The 27,502-nt window shown below is 46.2% G+C and overlaps 1 protein-coding gene across 2 annotated transcripts in view; it reads left to right on the forward strand.

Moving 5' to 3' along the window:
* Positions 1–265: 265 nt before the first annotated feature.
* The window catches only part of TENT4A (terminal nucleotidyltransferase 4A), a 42,917-nt gene continuing 15,680 nt past the window's right edge, over positions 266–27,502 (forward strand). For both annotated transcript variants that reach the window (XM_045848189.1, XM_045848190.1), the window contains exons 1-4: positions 266–1,034; positions 23,947–24,070; positions 25,087–25,133; positions 26,098–26,218. In XM_045848189.1, coding sequence (XP_045704145.1) covers positions 319–1,034; positions 23,947–24,070; positions 25,087–25,133; positions 26,098–26,218 — 1,008 coding nt within the window. In that variant the 5' untranslated portion in view covers positions 266–318. The remainder of the gene's footprint in view (positions 1,035–23,946; positions 24,071–25,086; positions 25,134–26,097; positions 26,219–27,502) is intronic.

Genomic DNA, 27,502 nt, shown 5'->3' on the forward strand with positions numbered 1-27,502 from the left:
GCCCCTCTCCCATGGCCTCTCCCCGCGGCCCTTGTGGAACGCCGCCGCCGCGGCCCCCGCGCCCGCCCCGCACCGCCTGAAGGAGCCCGACAGGCCCGAGCCAACCCACGGCCTGCTCGGACCGATCTGCGCCGCTCCGGAACCCGCGAACCGCCACTGCGAGCCGGCCGTAACCGCAAGGCAGGCCCGTCTGCCCGCCCGTCTGTCCACCCGCAGCCCGTCCGTCGGTCCGTGCACGGCGCGGCCGGGCTCGGGGCGCGGCGGGGGCGGGGCCGCGGCGGGGCGGGCGGGCGCGCGGGCCCGCGGGGCGGCGCGTGGATGGATCCGCGCGTGGCCTGGATCCAGCCGGAGCAGAAGGGACCGGCCAATGCCCTGTGGATGCAGATCTGGGAGACCTCGCAGGGCGTGGGCCGCGGCGGCTCGGGCTTCGCGTCCTACTTCTGTCTCAACTCGCCCGCGCTGGACACGGCGGCCGCGGCGGGGGCTGCCGGGCTGGGCGGCGGCGGCGGCCTGGCCGGGCCCGTGTTGCCCGCCGCGTCGCCCCCGCCACCCGCGCCTGGCCCCGCCGCGCTGCCCCCAGCGCTGCTGACGGCGCTTGGGCCCGCGGCAGAGGGTGCTCGGCGCCTACACAAGTCGCCGTCGCTGTCGTCGTCGTCCTCGTCTTCGTCCAACGCGGAGTCGGGCACCGAGAGCCCTGGCTGCTCCTCCTCGTCCTCCAGCAGCGCCTCGCTCGGACGAGCGGGCGGCGGCCGCGGCGGTGCCTTCTTCCACTTCGCCGACGGCTCGCCCAGCACTCCTGGCGTGGCCAACGGGCACACCGGGCCGCGCGGCCCTGCGCCCGCCGGCTCCCCATCGCAGCACCAGTTCCACCCGGGCCGCCGGAAACGCGAGAACAAGGCCAGCACGTACGGCCTCAACTACCTGCTGTCAGGCAGCCGCGCGGCCGCGCTGAGCGGAGGGGGCGGCCCGGGATCTCAGGCGCCACGGCCCGGCACTCCGTGGAAGAGCCGGGCCTACAGCCCAGGCATCCAGGGGTGAGTGTTTGCGGGCGGTGGCGCGGGGACTGTGGGAGGGGGAAAGGAGAGGCAGGGCACCGGAGGGGCGGAGAGGTGGGGACCCCGGCCTGAAGGGTGCGTGATCCTTCGGTGGGTGCTGCAGACGCTCGGGCATCCCTTCTGGGCTTCCGTTTCATTTTAGAGATGTAAGTTGGAGGCTAAGGTTCTTTGCCATAAGGCTTTTATTTATTTTTTAAATATTAATTTTCAGACACTTGGTATTGCCTAGTTGTGTTACCATATTTGCAAGTCCTAAGACGTTTGAATAAATCTTTATTATTTATTTATTAAAAAATTTGACTCGTGCAGATGTTTGCCTTATCTGCGTCTTGAGATTAGAAAGGGGGATTGGATACTTACCTCCTTTTCCTCCCCCCAAGACACACTAGGGACCGTTGGTCAATGTAGGGTGAAGAAAGGTGTTGCGTTTTATGTAAGTTGCGCATGATTCAGTATTGCCAGGAACTTAAATCAAGTTAAAGGTAAATATTGTTAACATTTTTTTCTTTTGGGCAAAGGTTTTTTAAAAGATGACTTTTTTTTTGGTATTGATACAATTTAACTGGATTTAGAAGTGATTTTTTTTGGGAGGGAGCTTGCATGTTATGATTTAATTTTGTGCTGATATTAACATAAAAAGCATCAACCGCAGTTTTTATTTTTTAAGAATAGTGTTCAAATAAAATAAAAACGTTTGTTGCACATACTTACTCTCTGGAATATGCCACCTTTTAAAAAAATGTTTCCAAACCAGACTAAAGGGACTTAGAAGTTCTACTTCAGTTTAGTGCAATTACAGATGACCACGACCGGTGAAAACGTGTGTGGTTGGGTGGAGCTGTCCCAGGTGAGGCTGCTCGGGTGCAAATATTAATTACCCAGTTTCTTTATGTCTTTCGGTGCATTTCTCAGCATCTAGAAATAAAGTATTTGTACATAGGTTTTATTTCTGTATTTTAAGACTTACATCATGAATTTTCCTTGCACAATTGCATGCTCTTTTAAAAGGCACATAAGGATTTCCCAGGGTGTTAGGGTTGTTGCAAGCATTAGAGCCCTACCGTTTCACTGTTTTAGGTATTGGGGTTACTTTTTAAAGGAACTCTCCTTTTTATGGGTCTGTTTATTTTCATTGGAAATATGTTGGAAAACCAGTTGATCCTACTTTAAAGCATGTGTGATACACACAGTAAAGCTGCATGTTCTGCAACTTGTTTCACCTGATTTGGTTCAGAAGCATTACTTTCTTAATTCCCTGAAGTGTGAGCATGTACTTCAGACCCAGGTAGGAGCTCAGTCTCCTCTTCCTCACTTCTTCCAGTTCTTATGTGTAGAACTTGTTGAGAAGAGGTGGCAGGAGATGTTTCTTGGTGTATGACATTATACCTAAGAGTTCTTTGGGGGACTTTCAGGTTTCCAAGCCTGTTTGTAATTGGGATTGGCTCTGTGACTTAGTATTAGGAAATAGAAAGATATGTGATCTTCACTGTAAAGCATTTTTGGGCCCAGACAGTTGAGAGTCCCACTTCTGAGTCCCACTTTTTCCATTTGGGAGCTTCTAGCAGTGGCAGCATCATGCCCTTGTGCAAATCACTGGGGCTCTGGATGCCCTTTCCTTTCTGTAGGTTTCTACCTGGTAAGCCTCAGTATATACCTTGCTGTTGCTTTGCTTAACGAATAAGCCCACTGCATGCCAGGTGCTTTGCTAGAATCTGGGGCAGGGGTTGGCATGAGAGACACTGTCTTATGATCCTGATCCCCAAACCTAGTCCTCTTCTGAGAAGAGTGCCCCTGCCTAATGACATGAACACTGTCTGTCCAGTATGCAGCTCTCATGCCCATTATTCTGTCTCTTGTGTCCAGTGTTTCATTGCTGTCCTGTTTAATCTTTCTGTATGTCATCCTCCTCATCTTTATGCAGACTGTTGTTACCTCTAGTAGAGATTGCTCAAGTAGCCCCAGGTGGTCATCTTGCATGCAAGTCTTGCTCCTCTGGGCTTTCCCCAGCACTACCAATGCAGTGATCTGCTAGCAGGTTTAATCAGGTCCCACCTCCTTGGAACCCTATGATAGCACCCATTGCCCTTTGGTTAAAGACTAAAACCCAAAACCCTCAGCACTGCTGCTCTGGACCCTGCCCTGGTCTGTTCCCGCTCTCTGCTGGCATCTCACCCTGCCATCCTCTGTCTTCTTGTTAGATCTCAGCTCAGAGGCCATGTGATATAGGGCTAAGAGTGGTCTTGAAGCAGTCAGGAGTTCTTGTTTAAACCCATCAAATAGGGGCTTCTGCAGTAATGCTCAAGTTAATGTTTTGTGTTTTTTTTTTTTTTTTATCTTTTGCTAGCTACCCTTTTGCCTGGTGGGGTGGGGTGGGGTACATGCCCCCGGTACTGACGTCATTGTATCTACTTCCTGCTATCTCTGCCTAAAGGAGAGCCTGCTAGGATTGCCTGCCATATGCATGGAAGGGCAGGGTGCCCTCTGCTTGGTTTGCTACTGCCCGTCCTTCTATCAGACTGCCCTTTTAGAGGGGACAAGAAGGAGGAATAGTAAACCAGAGTAGTGATTGGTTGAGCTGTGCCTGTGATTAAAGGAGGAAGGTGATTGATCATCATTAATGTGGGACTCCCACATTAATGTGGGCTTAAGGGAACTATCCTTTTAATATCAGGAAATAGCTCTGTCTGGAATTTGCCTCTGGCTGCTACCTTACCCAGAGTGATGGGAAAGCCACCAAAAATTCTTTACTTGTGCCTTACAGAGGGAAAGAGCTAAGAGAGCCCCTCGCCTGTCCAGTAGGAAAGGACCTTCTTGGTGAGAAGCTGGTCAAACTTACTGTGTTGTCCTAGGACAAACATTTCTGGAAAGATGTCTGCAGCTCTTGAGAGAGGAAAAGCAGCTGCTCAGTGTGGTGGGAGTTTCAGTAGCATCGACTGAACTCAACTGGGCCTTTGCCTGGTGGTCCATGTAGCAACCTGCACTGTTTATTCTTTTTTGGAGAGAAGGTTTCTGCTCTTGGAAACCTTGCCTGGTGATCTGGCTTTGTGGGCTTGCCATTCTGCTTTCATCCTTGAGTGAGATAAAGAAAAAGTAGATGAGAGGATAGGGATTAGTGCAAGAACCTTCAGAGTAGTGAAGGTGAAATGCGTGTTCTGGAGCTGCCATTGGCTCTGGTTCTTATTTCATCTTTTGGTTGAACTCTCACATTTTTGGGAACAGTGTGAGATGTACTTTATATCTGGGCTTCTGACATAGAGATGTGGGCAGGTGTGTGGACAGGCTTGTGGGCCTGTGCATCCTGGCCTCTGGTTGCTGCCACTTTCACATGCCCTCACCTCCTGACCCCTCACCTTCTGACCCATCAGTGCTTTGTTACTTTGCACCTCATCGGTGTAAAGAGAAAGACAAGTCCCATACAAGGGAGGGTGGGAGCGTCGACCTCAGGTACTTTGCCACATCCTTACTGGTATCCTGCAAAGCCCCAGGAAGGGCACAATGAAACAAGGGAAGTCCCCCAGCCCCTTGGCAGACCCCTTCAGTCTTGGGCTCTGACCAGGCTTCAGCTGGGGACTTGACCTTTTGAAGGTTGTCCTCTCAGGCATGCTTGCAGTGTACAGCAATCATAAGTAGTATTCTCTGCATGTTCTGACAGGGCTTAATTTTTGACACCTTTTATTCCTCCAAAAGAAATTCTGTTCTTTGTGTGAAGTTTGTGAGAAACCGATAGATGCCATTCATAGGACATAGCCAGCCATGCACACTCAGGGTCCCGGGCATGAATTCTTTCTAATTCCACCGTGTTCTCTTTCCTCTGTTCTCCTGAGGGAGTTAGGGCCTGGAGGAGCAGCTGGGATCCCTCCTGTCTGTGTGACTCCAGCCTGACTTGGCACTACCTAACGTAGAGCCAGTGTGACCTCCCCCCAGCACATCCTGAGGGGGACCAAGTGGGAGGGCACAGGTGAGGGAGAGCCCAGCAGGGCCTGCCTCAGCCCCCCAGCCATCATCACTCTAGTTTCCTTTCTCTAACTCCAATCTCGCCCAGAAACATCATGGATGCAGGGAGGAATTATTGCGAAATCTGCCTCAAAAGGTGGTGGTGGCACATGTGGGCCTTATTTTCTGAGTGTTTGTTATCTGAGACCCTGGAAATATAAGGTTGTAGAGGGAAGTGGGAATAATCACACTTTGCACTAACCATTTATGAAATGAGCTCAAACACTCCTCCCTACCTAATAATAGCACCACTCATTCCTGCCCATTGTGCTACCGCCAGTCCCTCTGCAGAGTGAAATCGAAAAATCGAGCGCATGAGGCAGGGTGTGACAAAATTGGGGAATGCTATGCTTGTTCGCGATAAAGGAGACTGCGTGAAGTTAGGATAGCTGAAGCTCGGGGAGGAGGCTGCTGATGAGAAAGAGGAGGGTGAGGGCAGGACAGATGCTCTGGGACAGGAGGATTGGAATTTCAAACAGGCTGGGAGCGTCCTTGGGGAAAAATGGAGGCTTTGAGTATTTCTGCTTTCTTAATGCTTAGGCCCTAGAAATCAGAGGGGGGGGGCGCAGAGTGGGGCCCATCTTGCTGCCACCTCATTTGTTTCCTGGAAAGAACACATGATTGTGGCTTAATGATTTTGTTAGTAATTTTTTAAGTAAATATTTTAAATAAAAAGTTAGTTTTTCATAATTTTAATTTCAAGATAAAGTTTCAGACCTTCTTTTGTTCACTAATAGGAAATTTTGGTCCCCATTTTAAATGGATTTTTATAAGTGGCCTATGCGAGGAGAGATAACAGTTATCCTGGAAAATGGGGACCTTCTGTGCCTTGGTTAGGTCCTTACAGTTTAGGATCTGGATTTTTTTAGTGAAGTAAAAAAGGACTGTAGTCAAAACAAAACAAAACAAAAAACTCCTCAAAATCCAAAAAACTTTGTTAATGCTCAAATTCAGAAACTTGATCTTGATGATGCTATCAGAATCAGGCTAACTGGAGAGGGGTGACTGAATCATGCTAACCAGATCACTGGAGATTGTGCAGGCCACAGTATCATCTAGAAATCGCCACTGGCCATTGTGACTGGAGAGGCCTATCTAGAAGGCTCTGGTTAGCTTGTCAGTGGTTTCTCCTCTCAGAAGGCCGCCGAGCCAGTGTGGCACCTAGGTGAGGGGCAGGTGTGTCACCATGGTGGTGGAAACAGGTGCTCAAGACCCCTGCCAATGCCAGTGTACCTCACAAGTGAGGTGGTCAGGGTCCATCTTCCCCAGCAGTTTGGGATTTGTACTACAAACTAAGTGTCTTACTGTAAGATTTCCATGCTGCGCTAGTTTTCTGTGGCTGTGTAACAAGTGGCCAGAAATTCAGCCCCTGAAAACAACACTTGTTTATTGTCTCCCAGTTTCTGCGGGTCAGAAGACAGGGATGACTGGGTCAAGCTGAAGGTTTTGGCTCCTGTGTTCTCTTGTTGGACCTCAGGGTCGTTTTGCAATCTCATTCCTATTATTGGCAGAAACCAGTTCCTTGCAGTTGTCGGCTGAGATCCCTCTTCATTCCTTGCTGGCTGTCAGCTGGGGGGCCTCTGTCAGCTACTTCAGGCCACTTGCCTTCCTTGGCTTGTGGGCCCTCCATTTTCAAACTGGCAATAGCTCCCTAAAACCCTCTGACCATCTCTTCGGCAGCTGGAGGAAGCCCTCTGCTTTAAGGGCTCATGTAGTTGGGTCAGGCCTACCTAGGTGCCCTCTATCTTAAAGGTATGTCATATTAGTGATGATGATCTCATCATAGTCACAGGTTCTAGGGATGAAGGTATAGAATTTTCTGGGGCTTTGGGCCACATGCAGGCATTTTCCTGTAGCTAGACTTCTCCTGCCATGGTGAAACGGCTGATGAGGAGGTGCTGTTTTCTTTTCCAACACTTCTGTCCCTTGAGTCCAACCCATCAGGATATCTCTTATTGATTACTGGTTTTGTCCTCTGGCTTGGTTGTCACCACTGAACTCATGTCGTCAGAATGACCATTGCTATGAGTTCTTTCCTGTACTTCTCTTATGGGGACTGTTCTTAAAGTTTGTCACCTAAGAAAAGTTGGCATGAAAGTCATGTGAATAAATACATGAAAATTACAGTGATTGAAAAGTCCCATTCATGAGGTATTCTGCAGTGACCAGACTAGGAAAGGTGTCATTCTTCTGCTGGGAGCAAGGGTGGTCGGGAGTGGTTGGAACCACGTGTTTGGTAGCCCAGGATTGTGGGAGTGGGGGCTTTTCCAGAGCCCCCCTTCAGTGTCCTGTGCTTCCTTCAGGAGGAGAAGAAAGAAGACTCCCACATGGTTCTCCCATGGTCCCGTCCTCTGGAGTTACTGCCACTCTTACGAAACTGACCACTGCTCCCCTGCCTTCCCTCAGGGAAGGAGGAGGTGTGTGTACTGCGTTTTCACAGCCAAGCACATGTTGGCCGCTACCTCTGAATAAGAGTTGGATAGATGGATGAAAAAGAAGAAAGGATCTGTCAGCTTAGATGAGCAAGTGAGGGGTGGCAGTTTTGCATAGTTTAAATAAACCAAATTGTTATTTGTCTTACAATTTCTAGAGATTTGATTGTCTCTGAAATTATTTGAATGCAGAATATTTAGAGCTATTGCAGTTTATTTGCCTGTTTTCCTGAAGAGTGTGGTTAAGGCAGTTTTAACCCTTGCAATATCAAATGCAAATCAAAATATGGAAAAAAAAACTATACTGTATTTGAAAGGCCCCCCCCATTTAGTTTTAATTGCTCTCTTTTCTTATTATAAAAGTGGTACCTAGCGTGAAAAGTTAAAAAACTTGGCCACCTGGTTAAGTGTCCTGTGACCAATGCCTGTGTGTCCTGGGCTTTAGAGGTAGGTGTTCCTTTTGCTAACATTGAGGAGGAGGAGGCAGGGCCTGAACTTGGTGGTGGGCCAGGTGGGTCTTTATGCAGAGATTTATCCATCTCCCCCTGACATGTGGACTAGGCGGGGGATGGTACCGAGTTCCCTTTGGCAGGGAATGTCTTTGATTAGGAGCAACATGCCTTTTTATTGTGGGTTTCCACTCTCTTTAATTATCAAATCAGCTGCTCTGCACAATTACTTAGGCTTTTCTGTGAGTTAAATTGGAGTTAGTTTCCTAAGCGATAACATGTGAGTATAGGTACTTTGTATCTTTCCATGTTTGAAAAATTTCAGACTATAATGTTTCTGGGATCTTGGGGATCTGAAAGAATGGTTAGGATACAGGGCCTGAAGGGTAATGAAAAATCAAATTATTTCTATTTTTTTGCTTTGAATCCTTTGGCTGGCATTCCCAGCATTGGGAAGCAAGCACATACCCTTGAGCTTGCTTGCACATAGCCTGCATCGTGCACTCTCATAGTGTGGTTGACAGGTCTTGTTTTGTCTGGCTTTATCCTCAGTTTCCCCATCTGTGAAGTGGGGCCTTGGACGTGCTCCTCAAAGGGCATATTAAATTTAAGAGACTTGGAAGCGCTGCGTGACTTGTCACGTGAGGGATTAGAAAAGCTTCTGCTTCCCTTTTCTTCTCTCTGAGGAAAATGAAACCAAAAATTAGGTTGCTCCTGTTGCCAGCTGGATAGAAAAAGTCTTTTGCTTGGTTTTTGAAAGTATGAACAACTTTCCCTCTCAGACCGAAAGTTTCTCTTGGAGAAACTATTAAAGATTAAAGTTCTGAGTCTTCCGAGAAAGCTGTGGACACAGCTGGAGACCAACATGAAGCTTTGGAAATGCTTTCTCCCTTTGAATCCAGATATACTTTTCTATTTTTAAAAACTTAAACAGTGCCTAAGTAATGTATTCTCTAGGTTTTTTTTTTTTGTTTTTTGTTTTTTTTTTTAATAAGAATCGTACCTCCCCAGAGCTTTAGGGCTACTCCTGAAGTATTTTATCAGGTATGTGTGTGTTGCTGTATGTAACTTGTTTAAAGTTGTTCAGGAGTTTTTTTGTTGTTGTTGTTCTGTGCACGTGATAGAAGTGCGCATTGTGTTCTTTCTCTGAGCTCTTTGCAGCTTCTAACATGTTCTGTGTACAGTGGAGAAAACGAAAGCAAGAGAAAGGGAAAGTTAGAGTGACAGCAGCACTGTCTGGTAGATGGTCTGTGACGATGGGGTTTCTAGTTTTGTGCGGTCCAATACAGTAGCCACTGAGCACTCGCAATGTGACCAGTGAAACTGAGGCACTGGATTTTAACTATCTTTAATTTGAATTAAAATTTAAATAGCCTTATGTTTGAACAGCACGAACTGGAGTAACTTTAGGCAGTATTCAAAACACAGTGTTTGATTCAGTAACTATTGTCTAAATGAATTCAAAAAACAGCAAAAGCTCTGCTAACCAGCAAGTCACCACTAGAAAGCTCGAGAAATTGTTTCTGAGTTACTAGTGTAAATCCTTTCAAAGGCCTGCTCTTCAGTAACACTCGAAGCATAAAAATAGGTTCATAGCAGAGTGCGGCCGTGCACAACTTTTATGGCTTGGAGTGCCTAGTCCAAGGATGCAGGTGATAGTTCTTAGCACCTTTACACTCTAGGTTACTGACACCATCCAACAGTGACTACCTGGTCCTCAGTTACGCAGCAGCAGCAGCAGCAGCAGCAGCAGCAGTAGCAGCAGTTCACAGTGCACGGAGCTCTGTGGGGCTCGGTTCTGCCGGAGTGTCCTCCCGGAGTTTGCAGAGCAGACTTGTGAAATCGGCAATGTGAGCCCTGTCTGTAGACAGAAAACCAAAGCCTAGACAGGCTAATGTGATTTGTCAAGGTGCTGCACTAGGAAATGTCAGTCCAGTGCTGATGCTGGGGAGCTCCAAGCAGTGTTAAGAAGACATCCTCAAGGTGTGGGGGATGGAAGCTAGCAACTAATGCGACCTGCAAACCTGGTTTAAATGTGTCTGTAGAGACCAGTTTCAAGTGGGGCGGGGCCTACCTCCTCTTGGAAGGACTCTGTCAAGTGCAAAATGAAGAAGACCGGTGGGGGTGGGAGGGGTGGACTGCAGGAAGACTCCAGGATCAGGAAGCCAGTCCTGCGCTGTAGTACACTGGAACCCCCTGCTTTCCAAGGCATTCCAGAACTGGCCTGGAAGGAAGTTGGGGTAGAGGGAGCAGGACCCCTACCATCTAGATTATTCTTAGAAATTGCATTCTACCAAAAAAGGAGCATTTGCTGAGTTGCTGTTTTATCTGAAGACAATTAAGAAACCTAGAGCAGGACCAGTGAGCATCTGCCAAATGCCTTCTTGGTGTGAGGTGCTGCACTGGTGCGCAACCTGCATCCTTATTCTTCTTGACAACAACTCGTTTTAAAGAGAGACAAACTAAGCCTCAGTAGATCTAAGGGTCTTACTTGAGGTACAACCAGAAAATATTTAAAAGAACTGGGCTGGAAGGAATGGAGGCCTGCTTGATGAAAAAGCCCAGGCACTTCATTATTGCCTCCTCAGGGAAGGAATTAGTGCACTTGAATTAAGAGGGAGAAGCAAGAACCTGTGAATTGGCAAAGGTGGGAGTGGAGCCATGGTGCAACGCTCTAAAGAGTATTTCTGTTCTGGTCATCTTCTCTAAATTTAAGCAAACAGATTTTTAAGAATTGAAGGACAAGTCTGAAGTGACGGCTAAAAATATAAAAGCGAACAACCTTGCATGGCTTGTGAGAGTAAAGAAATTCAGAAGTATTATTATAAAGTATCTCATGGAAAAATGCAGAAGATGACTCTTGTCTAAAGAGTTTGTGGCCTTATGAAAGACTGATTCACAAGGGGCTGATGTACAAACCTCAGTACAACCCTAAAGGATAGGAATAAGAATATAGAACTGAGACCAAATTCCAAAGAATGGAAACCTGTGAGGATTGTCACAAAGTAAGGCTTAGAATGAACTGAAGCTTGCAAACTGTTATGAATACAGAGGGCCTTTTCAGGTGAGTTTTAGGAGTAAGGCCAGAGGAAGTAAAAGGCCTGTGGGTGGGGAAGAGGGTTCCTTGTGCTCAGAGCCTTCCTCATCTGGTGGGTGCTTCAGCTTTCCCTTTGCTCTCATCAAGCGAGGGAGTTCAGCACCTGTCACAGTCACAATCGTCAGTGGCCCTACCAAGTCCTCACCTTCCACCAGAGGTGTCTGCATGCAGGCCCGTGGGCCACATGCAGTCCAGGATGCCTGTGAATGCAGCCCAACACAAAATCGTAAATTTACTTAAAACATCATTAGATCTGTGTGTGTGTGTGTGTGTGTGTGTGTGAGGTTATGTGTCACAATGTATTTAATGTGTGGTCCAAGACATCTCTTCTTCCAGTGTGGCCCAGAGACGCCACAAGGTTGGACACCCCTGTGACTATGCATTGTCTCCTGCAGCCCTCCCAGGACAAGGAGAAGCTCCTTTTTTTTTAACCTAGCAGAATGTGAAGGGAGGCTTGGCGAAACGGCCTGCCCAGGCTCAAATGTTGCTGGTGGGTGCAGAAGTGGCCTTGGGGTCCAGGTGGTCTAATGACCCACAGCCCGTCTTTCTAACCACTGGACCCGTGGAGCAAAGAGATCAATAAGAAGAATACACTTAATTACGCTGAGTTCCAGTTCTTTACTGATTAGGCTTGATTTTGTGTTTACATAGACTTCATGATCCCCACCAGGACTTTTATGGGGACTCCTTCAGATCGCAGAGTGTTTTGTGTGGTCCCCGTTCCTGCAGGGCTTCATTGAGGGTGGGCCTTGCCTGGCAGGGCTCGCAGGTGTGGTGCTGTCTGTGTTGCCTTTTCTTTGTTGCTTTGTGTGCTGTATCAGCTTTGCAGGGTCTTGTGCCTTCTTTGCACTCAGCAGGCAGTGCTCCTCTGGCTCTGACCCTGCGCCATGCTTCACTTTGACCAGGTGCCATGGTCCTCACACTGAGACCCTCCAAGTTGCCTGGGGCCTGGGCACCCATCCAGCTTCAGCCCTTCCACTTGTCAGTATCTTTTTGTTTTGTGTATTAATTGGCCAATTTTCTAAAGAGGAGCTAATTGGTGCCGTATTCCCTGAAGTCTTCTGTGTGCCTGAGTGACAGGTTTCTCTGCCTCAGAGCTTCTGCATGTACCCTGGTGTCTCTGGCTTTGAATGTTGTGGAGAAATCTGAAGCAAGTTTGATTCCCATTTTGGGAATGTCCACTGTGTGCATATTCACAGGCGCCTAGCACTTCACATGGGTTTTATCGAGTGCTGTTCTAGTTTTGGTGATGTGGAAGGTGATTGTCAGCACCTCCACCAGGGGCGTTCCATGGGCTTTCCTTTCCAGGGGCTTTGGGAGGACTTGTCCCATCAGGAGAGCAGCACTGGCACTGGTGAGAGGCTGTGCCTATCTCATGTTGCTATTAAATGGTCAGGGCCAGGCAAGTAGATGGTAGGGAAGGAGCAGCTTAACATGGCGGAGGTAGAGCAGGGTTCGGAGATCCCAGAGTTCTGCAGGAAGCAGACCAGGAGACTCCATGGAGTGCTTTCAGTAGCAGAGAGACACGTGCTGTAGCAGTGCTGTCCCGCTCCAAACATGCTGCTGAGGCAGGATGTTCAATCTCTGAGCTGTCTGTAAATGGGCGATAATGGTGGCTATCAGCTTGTACTCGGTGAAATGTGCCAAGAAGTGCCTGGACAGGTGGTAATTCTCAGCTAATAAGAATATTGATGATAGAGTCGCTAATAAATTTTAAGTTTTCTTGTACTAAGTCTGACTGCAGTCTCAGAATTATGCTCAGCAGAGCCCTCTGGCAGCAGTGCCTTTGATGGGAGCTGGAAAGGAGGGAAAAGCCTGTTTGTTGTAGCTGGCGTGGCATGGTCAGAGAGATGGGGCACTGAAGAGAACCCCCTGCACCTCGCTCACTTTCGCCTCCACTGGGTTCCGTCTTCCCCATCTGCAGAGGTTTTTCTGGGATTGTGGGGTAGCTTCTTTAGGAGCTGTCTTTTGCAGTGGTGGTGGAGGTGGTGTATGCTGTTGTAAGGGATAGCTTACTAAACTAGTGACTAAGGAAGGGGGAGAGGAAGGGAGAGAGAACTTCGATTGGTTGTCTCCCATACACACCCAGACCAGGGATCAGACCCACAGCCTTTCAGTTCCTGGACAGTGCCCCAGCTGAGTCACACTGGCCAGATTCTTAAAGAAGACTTAAGATAAGCACTGCCATGTCTGCCCTTTCAACTTGGAAGGTAGGGTCAGTGTTAATAAAGCTGAAATGATAACTTTGTTTTGGTTATGATTATAAAAGTAATAATGTACTTACTGAAGAAATCTGGAAAATACAGAAAAGAAACTAATAATTTTCCTGCTAGCCCTTGGGCATATTTTGTTGTTATTTTTAATGCTTCTTTAAATATGTTGCAAAGATATAATTTTTATGGGTTTTTTTGTTGTTGTTGTTTAAATCTAATTCTAGATAAGTAGTTTCTCCTGTCATTGAAAAGCTCTTACAAATGATTTTTTAAATATTGTATGGATGCATATTATTTATTATGAGTAATTAGGAGGTTATATTTATGACTTTTTACTCTTATAAAGGGACTACAGTGAGCTTTTGCACATGTTTCCGTATGTTGGGTCACCTATCTGTGGCTTTCCAGCTCTGTGGCTGAACTTTCGAATTGGAGAGCTATACAGCTCTGGGTTTGAGTCCTGGCCATGGGATCCTGGGTCAGTTACCATCTGTCTAATGAGTACTTAGTTTGTAAGTTGGAGACAGTAGTATTTGCTTCAAAGACTATTTGGGTGGCTTTAGTGAAAATGTTGGTAATGTGTATAGTAATGTAGTAATATCTCAGAATATTAATTTTATCAGACTCTTACTACATCTTGCTTTCTCAAAAGATTATCCCAGCTCACCTTCCCATCTAGGGTAAGGATCTTGGTAAAGATGACAAAAAATAGAACTATTTTCATTTCAAAACCAATTCAGCTACTTGAGGTAGTAAGCAAGGCTTGGGGACCTTGGTTTTCAGATGTAGCCGTGTGGTTCCCTCTGAGCACCCCAGAGGTGGCCTGCAGTGGTTTGTAATTATGCTGGTAATGGCATGCAAGGCTGGGTGGCAGGTGGCCTGAGCCAGTACAGGGGGAAGCCAGCACACAGGGTTCAGCAAAGTGCCTACTTGGTGCCTTCCGTGTGACCCAGCAGCCTGCCTGGCTGTAATCCTCTGCACTGCATTGTGGGTTCCTTGGGGTACCACTGTCAGGAGACTTAGGCCCTTCAGTAATTTTTGCCCCGTGGTGGATTGAAGACATGCTAAGCAAGTGGGATGCTTCTGCAGATTCTTGCTTTGGTGGGTGCCTGTGGCATGGGGTGGTCCTTGGGATTATAATGCAAAATGGCATAGTAATGATTCTGAGCAGTTGTAACCCCGTCCTGCAACATTTGCTCACTCAGTTTGTGAGGTGCTAGAGTGGGTTTCATCCTGGTCTGTGGGAAGCTCCCAGGTGCCTCCCCAGAGTTCTCTCTGAAGAAATGTGTCAGTACATCTTCTCTAGCGCTGGGTTCAGAAGAAATGCACTCAATTACTCTGCCATGGCTTAATCATATGCTTCAGGTGTCTGAGTTCTTGCTTTCTGTTCTGAGGGGAAGAGATTGTTTCTCTGGTCTCCAGGTGGACCCATTGTGCCTTTGGCTGGCATTTGCAGTGTGCTTGGGTTTGCTGTGCTAGGGCAGAAGGGTGTCATTTCCTTCGCTCCTGTCACATTAGGTTCTGAAAGGCTCTTGGACATCTCCCTGCACCAGGAGTCAGTGTGATCCCAGGAAAGGTCTTGAAGGGAAGGGGAGTAAGCTCACTTCTGCTGGGGGCTGAATTGCATGGATCATGGTTACTACATTGATAATTCCAAAGCTGCAGAGCCCTTCTGTCCTGTCTGTTTTGTGAATGCTAGTTGGTTTTAGCCTTTTCAACCTTGGGGTTAGTCTTGCCCTGCCTGATACCAGCAGTGCCCTCCCAGCTCAACTCCTGCCAGCTTCTCCTCCGAGGAGGTGTACCCTCCTCCTGTCTGTTGCTTAGTTTTCAGCAGCTTCCCTTTACAGCAGCTTCTTCCAAGGGCCTCATTCTTCCATTAACATTTTAAAACCATGCACACTTGTGGCTTTGTTTAAAGCCCTTCTGAAGAAAGAGGTGCACAGGTATGTGTCTGTGAGGAGTGATGAGAGCTGAAGCAGACTGAGAGCAGGCTCATGGGAGCCCTGGCTTGGCAGCTAGCACACGCAACATACTAGGATGCTCTGGAAACACATAAGGTCTCTAATTTGCTGTTTCAGTTAGTTTCCTTCTGCTTTTGAGCTTAGATTAAAAAAAACTTGAAGGCGTAATGCAAGGTTTTCTAAATAATTGGAGCAGATATTAATAGATTAAAAATAAATAAAAGTGATTTATAATTAGCTCATTAACTGTATTAATAAATAGGTACTTTGAAGAGGATGGCCTACCCCTGAAAATACAAGTGATTTAGCCACTCATTCCCTCGTTTGCTTTAGCAGCCCATTCTTTCTAGTTAGTGAAGGGGGTGCTGACTCAGACCATATCTATGTGGTAGACTGGACTCTTAGTCTGTCCTCTCACTGTAAGTGCATCGAATTGTGCTTTGAAAGCTATAAAACTTCAGTAGGTAACTCCAAATATTTTAACTAAGGCATGGTTTTGCAAAAAAGACAATGAACTTTGTGGAGCCTGAGGGAAGGGAGCACCAATTTCTAAGATATCACTGGCTTTGTAAAGCTTTTGAAGTTTTTAAGAGTAGTTGGAGGGAGGGGAGAGGGAGAGTCACATTTGAAGACAATTTCTAGTATTTTCTGTTGCCTTTTACATCATAATGGAAAAGCCTGTTTTCCCCCAAGCCTTTGGAATTGACCAGGTTCATGGGGGATGTTAAATGTAGACCACCTCACCTGGTTAACAGGATGACACATGATTAAGAGTGGGGACAGGGACTGTGGGGGCCAGTGTGGTGAGTTTTAGAGTTCAGTGAGGTGGAAAGGTGTTGGATGTGTTAACACTTTAGAGCACAGCTCCTATTTAGTGGGTTCAGGTGCCGAAACTTCTTGTAAGCACACCAGAGGAGGTTCATTCAGCTGGTTTCTCTCTTTCCTTAAACAAAACAGTGAATAAAATCTGAACTCTGACCATAGCTTTGCTCAGACGCAGCCATGGGACTTACAGCCCAGACGAGCAAGCAGACCCGCCTCTGCTTCCCTGTCGCTGAACAGAGCAGACCAGCATTCCTAACCGATTGGAGTGTTTCCTTTGCCCCTTTTGTTCCCACAGTTTTATTATAAACATATGGTGTTGTCCTCCTTGGTCAAGTACAAAGAGGTCACCTTTAAACAGCTCACAGATTAGAGGTGGGAGCTGGGAGGTTGGCATGGGGGAGCCAACTCTGCCTGGGGCTGGACACCAAGTCTTCCAGGTGGGGGAGTCACAGAAACAGGGAGGAACAGGGATGCTTCCCCTCCTCGTGCCCCTCAGAGCCAGCCAGACCTACCTGGCTTTGATTCAAAGTTAGACACTGTTGGGAACCATGAACCCTGCCAGCTGAGCTTCTAAAATCAAAAATCATCCCCTGAAATGGTCATCCGTTTTCATCAGTAGCTTCATTAGCTATGAAATTAGATGGTTTGGTTCTCTAACCGAGTAATCCATCTTGTGCTCTTTAAAACCGCTCTCAGGCGGCTTTTATAAATATTTACTGCAACCATATACCAGATACGTCTTAGGATAGATACTAAAACATTGCTGATCTTGTATTTGCTACTAAAAGCAGAAATTAATTTAGGAAATATATCATACTAAAAATTGACGAGTCAGTCATTACCTTTTGAATGGGTCTGTATTCTTACAAGAGAGCCATTGTAGATGAGAATGTCTAGTTTAAAAGGACCCTAGAAAATAATGCTTCAGAAGTCTATTCTCCAGAAGTTTTGTGATTAAAACAAATTCACTGAAAACTCTGGTTTAAATAACCAGAAAATTAATCATTCTAACCTGTTTCCATTATGACATGTCAACCTGAGATACTTTCAAATTGAATCTCAAAGTCATACCTGATCTGGAAGGGCAGGTGGTCATCACTAGAGTCTCAGAATTACCCTTCTGAGGCAGGCCACCAGAGGTGAGCTGTGCTTACACATCTTGATGCTTGTGGTGCTCCTTCATACACATGACATCAAACCTTCTTTCCCCCACGCATGTCCACACTGATAACCTGAGATGAGGCTGAAGCCACCACTACAGAGCATCTGGAAGCTCTACTCCCTGGCATTGTCTCTTTCAGCCCCACGGCAGTCTGTACACTGGCCTTTCAGCCTTCAGTGAGGTTTATGGAGTTTGTTCATGGCCCCATAGCTGGAGAGTGGCAGGGCAGGCCTCACGCCCCAGTGGGTCCTCGCTGTTCTTGCTGCTTCCCCAAAATGCTTTGTGGTCAACATTTAATTCCCATATTTTGTTGGATCTAAAGTGCTCGCAAAAAGTTGATCTATTTGAAATTTTTTTTGTGGGTCAGAAATAAAAGTTTCACAGAGACAACTTCCTGTAGATCAGCTGATGTTAAAAGATGTACATTTGTGAAATGTACCATGAAGAAAGAAAAACATTTAATTTTAAACTGATCTGATGCTCAGCCATTGATTTTTCTCATGCATGTAACTGAAATCATACATGGCATGTTTAAATGTTAAGAAAAAAGTGTATTTTAGTGATAATGGAAGAGTAGTCTGCATTTTGCTCAATTCTATCAGTTACTTTGGAAAGTGTCCTAATTGGGCACCATTGTTACTAACATCTAGTTAAGCTATTAAACCATAGTTTCAAAATTGTAGCAGTAAGTATTGTGTTTAAGTTATATCAAAACTGTAATGCTTAATTTTGACTCACATGACTCTTGTCTGTCCACATTTAGGTCTAAGATTTTAAAATGTTTATTTTAGAGAAAGCTTGGAGAGTCTCTGGACCCACTAAAAAGTGTTTTATCACTTGACCTGGTCTCCTGGAGGGTGTGAGCAGGCGGTGAGGAGTGCTCAAGTCAGGCCTGCCGTTCTCTGTGGGAGCTACTTCCTATTTTCTTGGCTTCTCTGCCTCCAAGGATGAAAGGAAGGAATGAGGATCTGGGAGAGGAGTTGGAAGCTGTTCATACAGTTTGGAAACCCTCAACAAATGTGTTCTAGTAGGGCTGTCCATGTCAGCCTTCTTTTGAGTCCAGTGTTACTCAGCTGTCTTGGGTTGAGTTAAGGAAGAAACAGCCAGAACTGCGCTATCCCAGATGGTAGCCACTGGCCACATATGACTGTTCAGATAAGGAAATTAAAGATCGAGGTCCTCAGTTGCCACATTCCAAGTGCTCCATTCAGGAAATCCTCTTCACAGCACCCTGCTAGATTCACATGGATTTGTCTGTCCTTTCCCTGTGGCAGCCCCACTCGCCTGTGTGTTGCTGCTCACGTTTTGCTAGGGCCTGGCCTCCATGATCCACACCCAGGTGGAATGATCGCACTCTGTCAGTGCGCTGCTTTTTATGAGCTGGGGTGGGAAAGGGCATCAGGGGTTAGAAGCCTGACTGACTCGATACTCTTTTCCTTTTTTTTTTTTTTAATTAAGGAATGTATATTCATTGTTAAAATTAGAAAATGCATATAGCAAAAAGGATATCAAAACCACAAGTAATTTTGTGATGTAAAAATATAGTTGACTTGTTTTATGTTGTATTTAACATTTTGCTACTTCCAAATGTTAAATATAAGCAATGATGCAGTGAATATTCTCATGGGTGAACGTTTGTGTATGCCATTATTGTTTTTCTTCTAAAAAGTATAATTATCTTTTTTCCTTTTCATTTTTAAATTTATGTGTATGATGAGTACATTCTTGTAAAGACAACTCAAGCAGTACAAAGGTGTCTGGAGTAGAAAGTGCGTGTTCTCTCACCCAGCTCATCCCAGTCTCCTGGGGAGGAAGCCCTATTGGCATGTGGTCTTGTAGACCTCTGGTGTGTTCACGTGCATATGCGGCTGAACATTCATCTGTAAATGGGACCATGTCTTTCTTTTGTCTTTACACGGGGTCTATCATGAGATTGTTCCATATCAGAGCATGCATCTTTCCTGTTAATGAGTGGACAGCATCTCCTCATGTGGGAATGCCCTTATAACCAACAGCCCTGCAGTGAGCATGCCTTACAGATTCTTGTGTATGTTTCAGTGTTTTGTTAGCACCGGTTTCCAGAAGTGGAATTGCATGGGGCTCAGAGATGGATAAATGGCCAGCTTCTCCTAGAGTGGGCCAGGTCCCAGTCTCCATGCACTTCGTGAGAGGACTGTGCTTGCTGCAGAGTCAGATCCACACTGTTTTTGTCGTGTGTAGTTGTCATTTGCTTTTCAATTTGTTTACACTCAACATGTTTTTTGATAGAATTTCTTTGTAATTATTGGAGTCTATCAGTTTTTGCATTGTGAATGTTGTTTTTCAATTGCAGTTGGGAAAGTCCTCCTTCAAGTTGGAGATAGCTAAAGGTTCCCTGTGGTTATTTTCTTCTTCTTTTTGATTTTCTGCAGGTAAAAATTTTAACTATGTGTCTGTAACATTTTCAAATGTAGAACAAGGTGGGAATCTCACCTTGTCGTTTTTAGGCTACTCCGTGAGGGTTAGTTTTGGCTACAAAGAACAGAAGTAATGGAGTAATGGTGATGCAATCCCATTGGGATTTGGCCTGCCTGCTGGCTGCACACCTGACCGCTGTTCGCAGAGCCACATGGGGATTGTGGTTCTGGAGGCCAGCCACAGGTCAGCGCTCCAGGCCTGAGGAAGGGGAAGGCAAAAGGGCTGTGGGGACTACATCCTTAAGAAATCTTCTGAGAGAGTCTCCTGGTAGCTTCTGCCTGGAGCTGCTGGAGAGGATGGTCCCGGTGCCCTCTTAGCACACCAGGTAGGCAGTCAGCAGACTTTGCCCCTGGAGTAGGCTTGGAACAGTGTCCCAGGGCCTCCTGAGAGATGGTCATAGTTTCTTGCTGGTTTTGAGATACCCTCTCTGTGATTCCTTTTAGAGATTTTTTCTTTGGTGGTCATAGCCTAGAAAGCCTCTTGGGAGATTGGCAGACTGAATGCTCATGGACTGATACTGGGCTGTCAGAGATAATGATGACTAAATTGTCTGTGGGTAAGGTGACTTAGTGTAGTGTTTATGTAGATACCTTGTCAGCTGTGAGATTCTTTTGAGATTTTGACATGTGAGAAGGATAAGTTTCCTTATTTTTGTTTTTGAGAAGAAATTATCAAAACTTTTTATGGATGTAATTCTGTGAAACTGGGAAATTGAGTGTATGGGTATATTCAATATGGGAAGTAATAGATTAATAAAATGACCGGCGTTGTATCTGATGCTGGTGGCTGGACACATGGCTGGTAGCACCCAATTGTGAAAGTGTATTGTTCTTGCCCAAATACGCAGTTTTTTAAAGTGATGAAAACTACTTGTAATGTTAGTATTGAATAAAGTAATCCAAAGTGTTTTATTTAGCACTGTTCATATCTCTAAAAGGACAGTTGGCCGTTTAAATAGGTTCTCCTAACAAATCAAGTTAGCCACTATAGGCGTAAAATACTATTTCTTGGAATGTTAATTTCTGATGTCATTTTATAGGGAATGTAAATTTAAATGACAAGGTCATAGCAAAATATTTATCAAAACTTGATTTGATTCATTCCACACATATTTATTGAATGCTTGCCACAAACAAACACTGTTCCAGTGCTGGATACCAGGCACTGGGCGGGTGACCCCTTTTTCTCCGGAGGTTGGTAGGTTGCCTACCTGGGTGGAGACAGACTCCCGTCCATCACCACTTACTTGGCCCTGAAGAATGCAGTGAGGTGGGGGAAGAGGGAGTGCTGGGCTTAGCCAGGAAGAGGGCACTGCGTCCCCTGTCCTGTGGCTTCTGTTGATTGCTCAATTCCACAGTTCTTCTGGGGCCCCACAGCAGTCCTCCCTCACTGCCTGATCCCCCTGCCTCTCACCCGTGGTGGGTCCTTTTTCCTTTGAGCGTTCCGCCCAGAGCCCCAGCAGGAGGAGGCAGCTGTCTGCCTCCCGAGTCTGCCCAGAGGTCATGATGGCTGTTAGGCCTGCCTTTGTCTTTCTGTACCGGAGGTGTCATCGCTGTCCAGAGCCACACAGTCTTCGGTGGTTTCAAGAGTCACGCAATACCTTCAAGGCCCCAGCTTGCCTCAAGGTAGGGCCAGCGGGGTTGGCCAGTGAGAGCCTGCAGGTCCAGCCAGTTACCGGGCAGTGTGTCTTCTGTTCCCAGAAGGCAGAGCCCAAATACTCTTACATGTAGTGTTTGTTGGAGCAGTTGCTAGCTTTGAGATTCATGTTAATCCATATTTCAGATGGGTGTATTGTCAGTGTGTATTACTGGTGGGACACGCCACTGACATCAGGAGGCCTCTGTGTCCCACTTGGCACCTTCCTGCTCTGGGAATGTGAGCATGCTGAGACCCCATCATTAATTTCTCCTAAAATATCGGGGGTGGTGTTAGATGACTCCTCTTATGTCATGAGCCCGTCAACAGACGCCAGAAAACCGACAGTGCTGCACAGATCGGGCCGTGTCTGTGCAGAGTGCAGACTGGCTCCCTTCGCGCCTTCCCTGTCCTGTACGTCCAGGGTCCCGGGAAGCTGAGGAGGGCCTGTCTTACGTTGTTATTGCAGAAGTGTACAACTTGAGAGAACATTCACAGGATGTTCTACTCTGCAAGTGCAGATCTGCAGTGACATTTGGCAAATTGGAGTGCCCTGTTGACAAGATGATTTAATGTATTACATTCGTGGGACGTGGAGAGAATTTTAGCACACTGGCCTTAGTGTTCTTCTTCCATTACTTTGGGCCCATATCTTAATTATTCTAGACCCATGTCTTAATTTTTGTCTCTAAATTTCTGTACTCCTGTTATCAGACAGAACTAAGAGGTGCAGGAGAGCATGTGCCCTTAGTGCTTCAGGTGTGCTAACTTTTCACCCAGGGTGACAGCTGGGTCCGTAGCACAGACTGTTCTCACAGGGAGCCCAGTGAACCGCCCCCCCCCCAGACTGCTCTCTACAGCCAGGTCCTGCCAACAGGGGAGGAGTCACTTGTGGCTCTTTGCTGGTGTGGGCATGAACCTGCTAACCAGATACATCTAGACCTACTAACGACATTTCCAAATGTTGGGAATTTTAGGTGACACCTCCTACTTTAACATGTCTGCTGAACTGCTGGAAGAGAGATGGTTAAATGCTTGGTGTGTAGTTGGTGTTCAGTAACTGTTGAAATAATAGAGGGTTTATCCTCAATATCTTGGAGTTAGATGTTTTGGAAAACACATTGCATTTTAGTGTTGAATAACTCTACTTTTCTGGATTTATTAAAAAACTGGATCCTTGCTGGCTAAATTGGCAGCATGCTTGGGTGAGGGCTTTTTTTGTTTGTTTGTTTTTTGTTTTTTGTTTTTGTTAAACACGGTGAACAAAATTAGGTTTCAGTGATGGCCTGCGACTGCAGATACACCATAAACAAGAGTGTTGAGGATTGATTTCCTGCTGGAGTCCTCTCTGTGCTTTCAGTGGCCTTGAGTAGCCTTTAGACCTGCTGATAATGTCAGGATGGTCACTGCAAGTGAATTTTGGGGGTGGGGGGAGGCAGTATATCAGGTAAGAAAATTGAAGTCAGACTTGAACAAGAGCCCCATATAATACATAAGATAGCATGATGCTCCTTACCTTCTTAACTTGATATTAAAGAAATATTGTTAAGAAGTGTTGCCTGCTGTTATGTAGGCTATTTTGCTAGCTATTGAGGTAACACTATTATTATAATATTATTATTGAGCTACTTTTCTTTCATCTTTTATTTGCTTTTCTAAATGAAGTTGGAAGCCGGTGAATTTGATTTGTCACAACTTCTAGGATTGGCTCATTCCCCTCCCTTTAATTAATCTCTGAAAGAAATGGAGGATGACTGTCTTTCCTCCCCCCAGAAGGACTCTGTGGAGCAGGTCGTTGGCCCTGAAACTTAACTCCACAAGTCATTGCCACCCCCACAGGGCTGGCTTTGTGTCCATGGGGCTGAGAGTGACAGAGTGACTTTTGAGGCAGAGGTGAGGTGTTGTAAGGTGGCTTTTTGGAGCTCACTCCTCTCTGTTGAAAACTTCCGTTGGGGAAGGGAGGGAGGGGCCATACCTGCCACGTGTGTTTGGTTGTTGACATTCTTGTGTCTGAGTGTAAGGAGAGGACACACGAGTGCTGAGTTAAATGGGGCTTCTCTGCCTCCAGGGACAGGGTCTCTGTGTATCAAGGCTGGGAGGCACTGGGCACCAGATCCAGCAGGTCGTCAGTGGGTGGGAGGGTGGGCAGAGCCTGACTGCTGAGACTCAACTCTCAGGCTTGCTGAGCACGCCTGTCTTTCTTGTCTCGCGTGTCCCTGCCTCGCCAGTCTCAGACCATCCATGCTTAGCGTGGGCACCAGAGGTGCCCACAGCTCAGAGCACATCAGAGTTGGGGTGACATGCCTGGGGTGACGTGCTTTACTGTGACACATCAGCTGGAATTGTCTTCTACTTTTCATGGGTGAAATTCTCCGTTTCTCAATGTAAGGTCACTGAAAGGATTCTTTTGGATAATTCTTAAAATGCCAATCAAAAGTTTTGGTAGGTGGTCTTAACAGAGTTCACTTGTGTTAATCTGTGGTGCCAAACAACTGTGTAATTAATTGGTCCATCACAGAGTGTTCATTATGTACTTTCAGAAGAGAAGAGAAAGTGGGTTGTGAGTGGCCAGAAGTATACTGTAGTGTCATGCTGATTTAATGAAAGGGTGAAAAGTGTGGTTAAGTTCCATTGTAACTCTAGTGTGTTTTCTCTTTTGTCCACTAGACTTCATGAGGAAATCATTGACTTTTATAACTTCATGTCCCCTTGTCCTGAAGAAGCAGCCATGAGGAGAGAGGTGGTGAAGCGGATTGAAACTGTGGTTAAAGATCTTTGGCCAACGGCTGATGTGAGTATAGTCTTTGCACTTGCACATACATGAGCACCTGAGACTGTAATGTGTCTGTCGTGTCTGTGCAGACCTGTGTCTCCTCATGGGCCCAAGGCAGGGATTCTCCAGGTGTGGTCCTGGGCCAAGCAGCAGCACCTCAGCTGGGAGTTGGCTGACAATGCGCCTGCTGAGTCAGACCCCTTGGGGTGGGGCGGGGGTCTGTGTCTGACTCGCCCTCCTGACACATTCAAGTGTGAGGAAGGACCATGGGTTTTGTGGAAGGGTTTTTGGAGTAGTGTGATTATTTTTCTTTTAAATTTACCTTAAGTTTAGAAATGTTTCCCCTCCCCTCACCACTCATCATAGTGTAAGTTAATTTTTGTGTAAACAAAGTATTTCCTCATATACCACCTGTACAGTAAATGAATGAGTGTCCATTGAGGTGAGGGAGCCACTGGCATTTCTGTGCTTGGTGCAGGCACTGAACATGTCCTTTGACCGAGATAGGACGGCCCGCCCACAGTCTCCTGTCCTAATCAGCCAGCCTGCCCTAGTGGTGACCAGTGACTGTTACTGCTGACCTACCAGTGATGGGGATGAGCTGAGCTGCTGAAGGGCACGTGTGCCCCCAGTGAGCCAGGCGGTAACTCAGTTCCCCTCCTCTTTTAAAGGGACTTACATCCTAGGCTTTAAACTCCAGTGCCCTGGGAGAGTCCCCCGCCTCTGTGTCCTAGCTTTGGGTTTGAAAATTGTTGGAAGGGTTGAACCAAGTTCCAAAAAGTCCTTGGCTTGGGCAGGTGTGAGTGAGGCCAATAATTGTTTTGCCTCTTAATTTTGAGTTTTTAAAAATTCCTTCTCAGGACAGGTCTACAATTTAAAGGTGAAGGAGATCTCGTTGGGTTGTTTTTGTGTCCCCTGATGTGCAGGGCAGTTTTAACTTTCCCCAGGAGTGGGAGGGAGGCCTTCCTTGCAGTGAGAAGCGGTGGCAGGGTGACTGGATTGCCACCTGTTTTAAGACAGCCATTCTCTTTCAGGTCCAGATATTTGGCAGCTTTAGTACTGGTCTCTATCTTCCAACGAGGTGAGTGCCTGTTGTATTTGTGTTTATGGGGATGGGGGATGGTGGTGTCTCTATCTGTATTCAGGGCTCAGAGTAGGTTCCTTGTATTCAAATCTAAGGCTAGAAGTATGAGCTGAAGGAAAAGACTATGGAACATGGAGGGGAAATTGCAGAAAATAAAATTTAATTTACTATTATGATAATTGATTGCTTTGCTTTGTATTTTCCCTCTTGTACTTAATTTGATGGGGTACAAAAGTGCTGGACACGAGAGACATAAAGAAGATGAGTAAGAGGCCTGAGGGGAAAATGCTGTAGAAAACATTCTGCTGATATTTTTGGATACGTTTTGAAAAATTGATCTTTTATTTTAATGAAGATTCAAGCAAAATTCTAATTAAACAGTACTTTGTTAGGATTTTTATTTGATAGAGAAATGTCAAACAAGTTTGCATTCTAAAGTCATTCTCCAGTGTTTCCCCTAGCAAGGACTCTTTTAATATCCAAATCAATTTTATGTACATTGTTTCATTAAAAGTCTGTTTTTTTGTTGTTGTTAATTCATTGTTAGCATTTGGAGACTAAAAAGGCTATAATCTCAGGCTACAATCTCAGGGTTGGCGTTGGCAGGGCCGGTGTGGAACTGAACAGGTTCGAGGTGTCCAGGATTCCCGGGTCAGCAGAGTGATCCAGTGTAGACAGCACAGAAGTAAGGACACAGAAACCTCAGGAGGGGCAGGCACTTTATTTCAGTCCCTTATCACATAGTAATGTTGGGAGACTGTCAGCTTTTTTGCTTCCAGTCTTTATGTTATAAATACTTTGCAAGCTGCGTTTCCTCTCCCTGAGAGGGATATGTGTAATGAGGTTACCTGTGGCCCTTGAAGGAGGTGGGATCATGTGCACCCTGGCACCAGCCCACCCCAGATGCCTGTGTTCCTGAGTAGCGAGGTGAGCAGCTCACAGCCACTTTTCTTTTGTCCAGTGACATTGACTTAGTGGTCTTTGGAAAATGGGAGCGTCCTCCTCTCCAGCTGTTGGAGCAGGCCCTGAGGAAGCACAACGTGGCCGAGCCGGGCTCCATCAAAGTCCTGGACAAAGCTACAGTAAGTGTGGGCCTGCCCTGATGCCTGTGTGATTCACTGAGGTTGTCCGCCGCAGGTCGTGGTTACGTTTCTGGAGACTTCTCTGTTTCCGGTATAAATGTGCTTCGGCGTTGTTTTCCCGTAGTTGGGATCACCATGTTCGATGACAGTCGAATCGCAAGCTGGGAGAGCATCCCGCCGTTCTCGGCACTGGAGCAGTTGCTGTGGGCCTGTTAGGGCGTGTAAGGAAGGGATGTTAGTAGCTGAAATGAGACGTGTGCAGTTGCTGCCCTTTCTGGAGTCTGTAACTGAATGACTAAACCATGGCTTTTATGGCCTTGAAAAAGATTACTATTTGCCAAGTTAGACTTCAGAAAGAAAAACTTATCTGTTCCTTTCACTGTTCTAAAAATATAGATTTATGAAAAACATCTTATTGGGGAGAAGTTGGAAAATGAGACTGATTTTGCAGTGTACTGGTCAAGGTTCCTTTAGTCCAAGATTAGAGACAGTGCAGGAACTGTAAGTTACTTGCCTGTTGTGTGATAGTTGTTAGCTCACCTGTACTATAGGTTAACATTTGGTTTTTAAGTTTTGTTTCAACCTATATGAAGCCAGAGTAACTTTTTTTAGTTGTAAGAAAATTGTCAGAAATTAAGATGGGAGCTTTCTCTTGTTCGTGTAGTGGAACCGTTTGCTCCCCTGCCTTCTCGCGCCATGGATTAGTTTTAGTCAGTTTTAAAGCCACTCACAGGTATTATCGCAGCTAATCCTCCAAGCTAGTCTTATTGGCAGAAACTTACCATTCACTTTACAGGTGAGGAAACTGAGGCACAGAGAGGTTAGGTAATTAGCCCAGGGTGGGTTCAACAGCCATATCTTTTCCTGTGTAGCCAGAGGTCCACTTTCACTGGGGTGTCCTGGGCGGTGGGTCCCAGGTGAGCATTTTAGATCAGACTGTGTGCTGAAAAGTGTTTCTGTACTGACTTCTAGACATTTTAAACCTTTAACTAGACCCCAATTGTTTTGGTGAAGGGAACTTCCTTTTTATTCCTTAGAGGCTGAATGAACAAGACATTAACTTTTCTTCGGGAAAAACACAATTTTTGGCGGGGGAGGAGATCTGAATAGTTGCTTGGGCATCTTTGATGAGGCCAGTTTTGAGTGCCTTTTGTTGATAATTTCAGTTGATGAGTATTTCCAAAATGGCCTTTCATTCTCTGATTTTTAGGGAAAAATTTTTTTTAGTTTGTTTTAGAGATTGAAACCCAAAGTAAAATTGTTTAGAGAAGCAACATCAGTACA

Source organism: Phyllostomus hastatus, unplaced genomic scaffold, assembly GCF_019186645.2.
Source record: "Phyllostomus hastatus isolate PE091 unplaced genomic scaffold, TTU_PhHast_1.1 phas_contig_58, whole genome shotgun sequence".
Taxonomy (NCBI): Eukaryota; Metazoa; Chordata; class Mammalia; order Chiroptera; family Phyllostomidae; genus Phyllostomus; species Phyllostomus hastatus.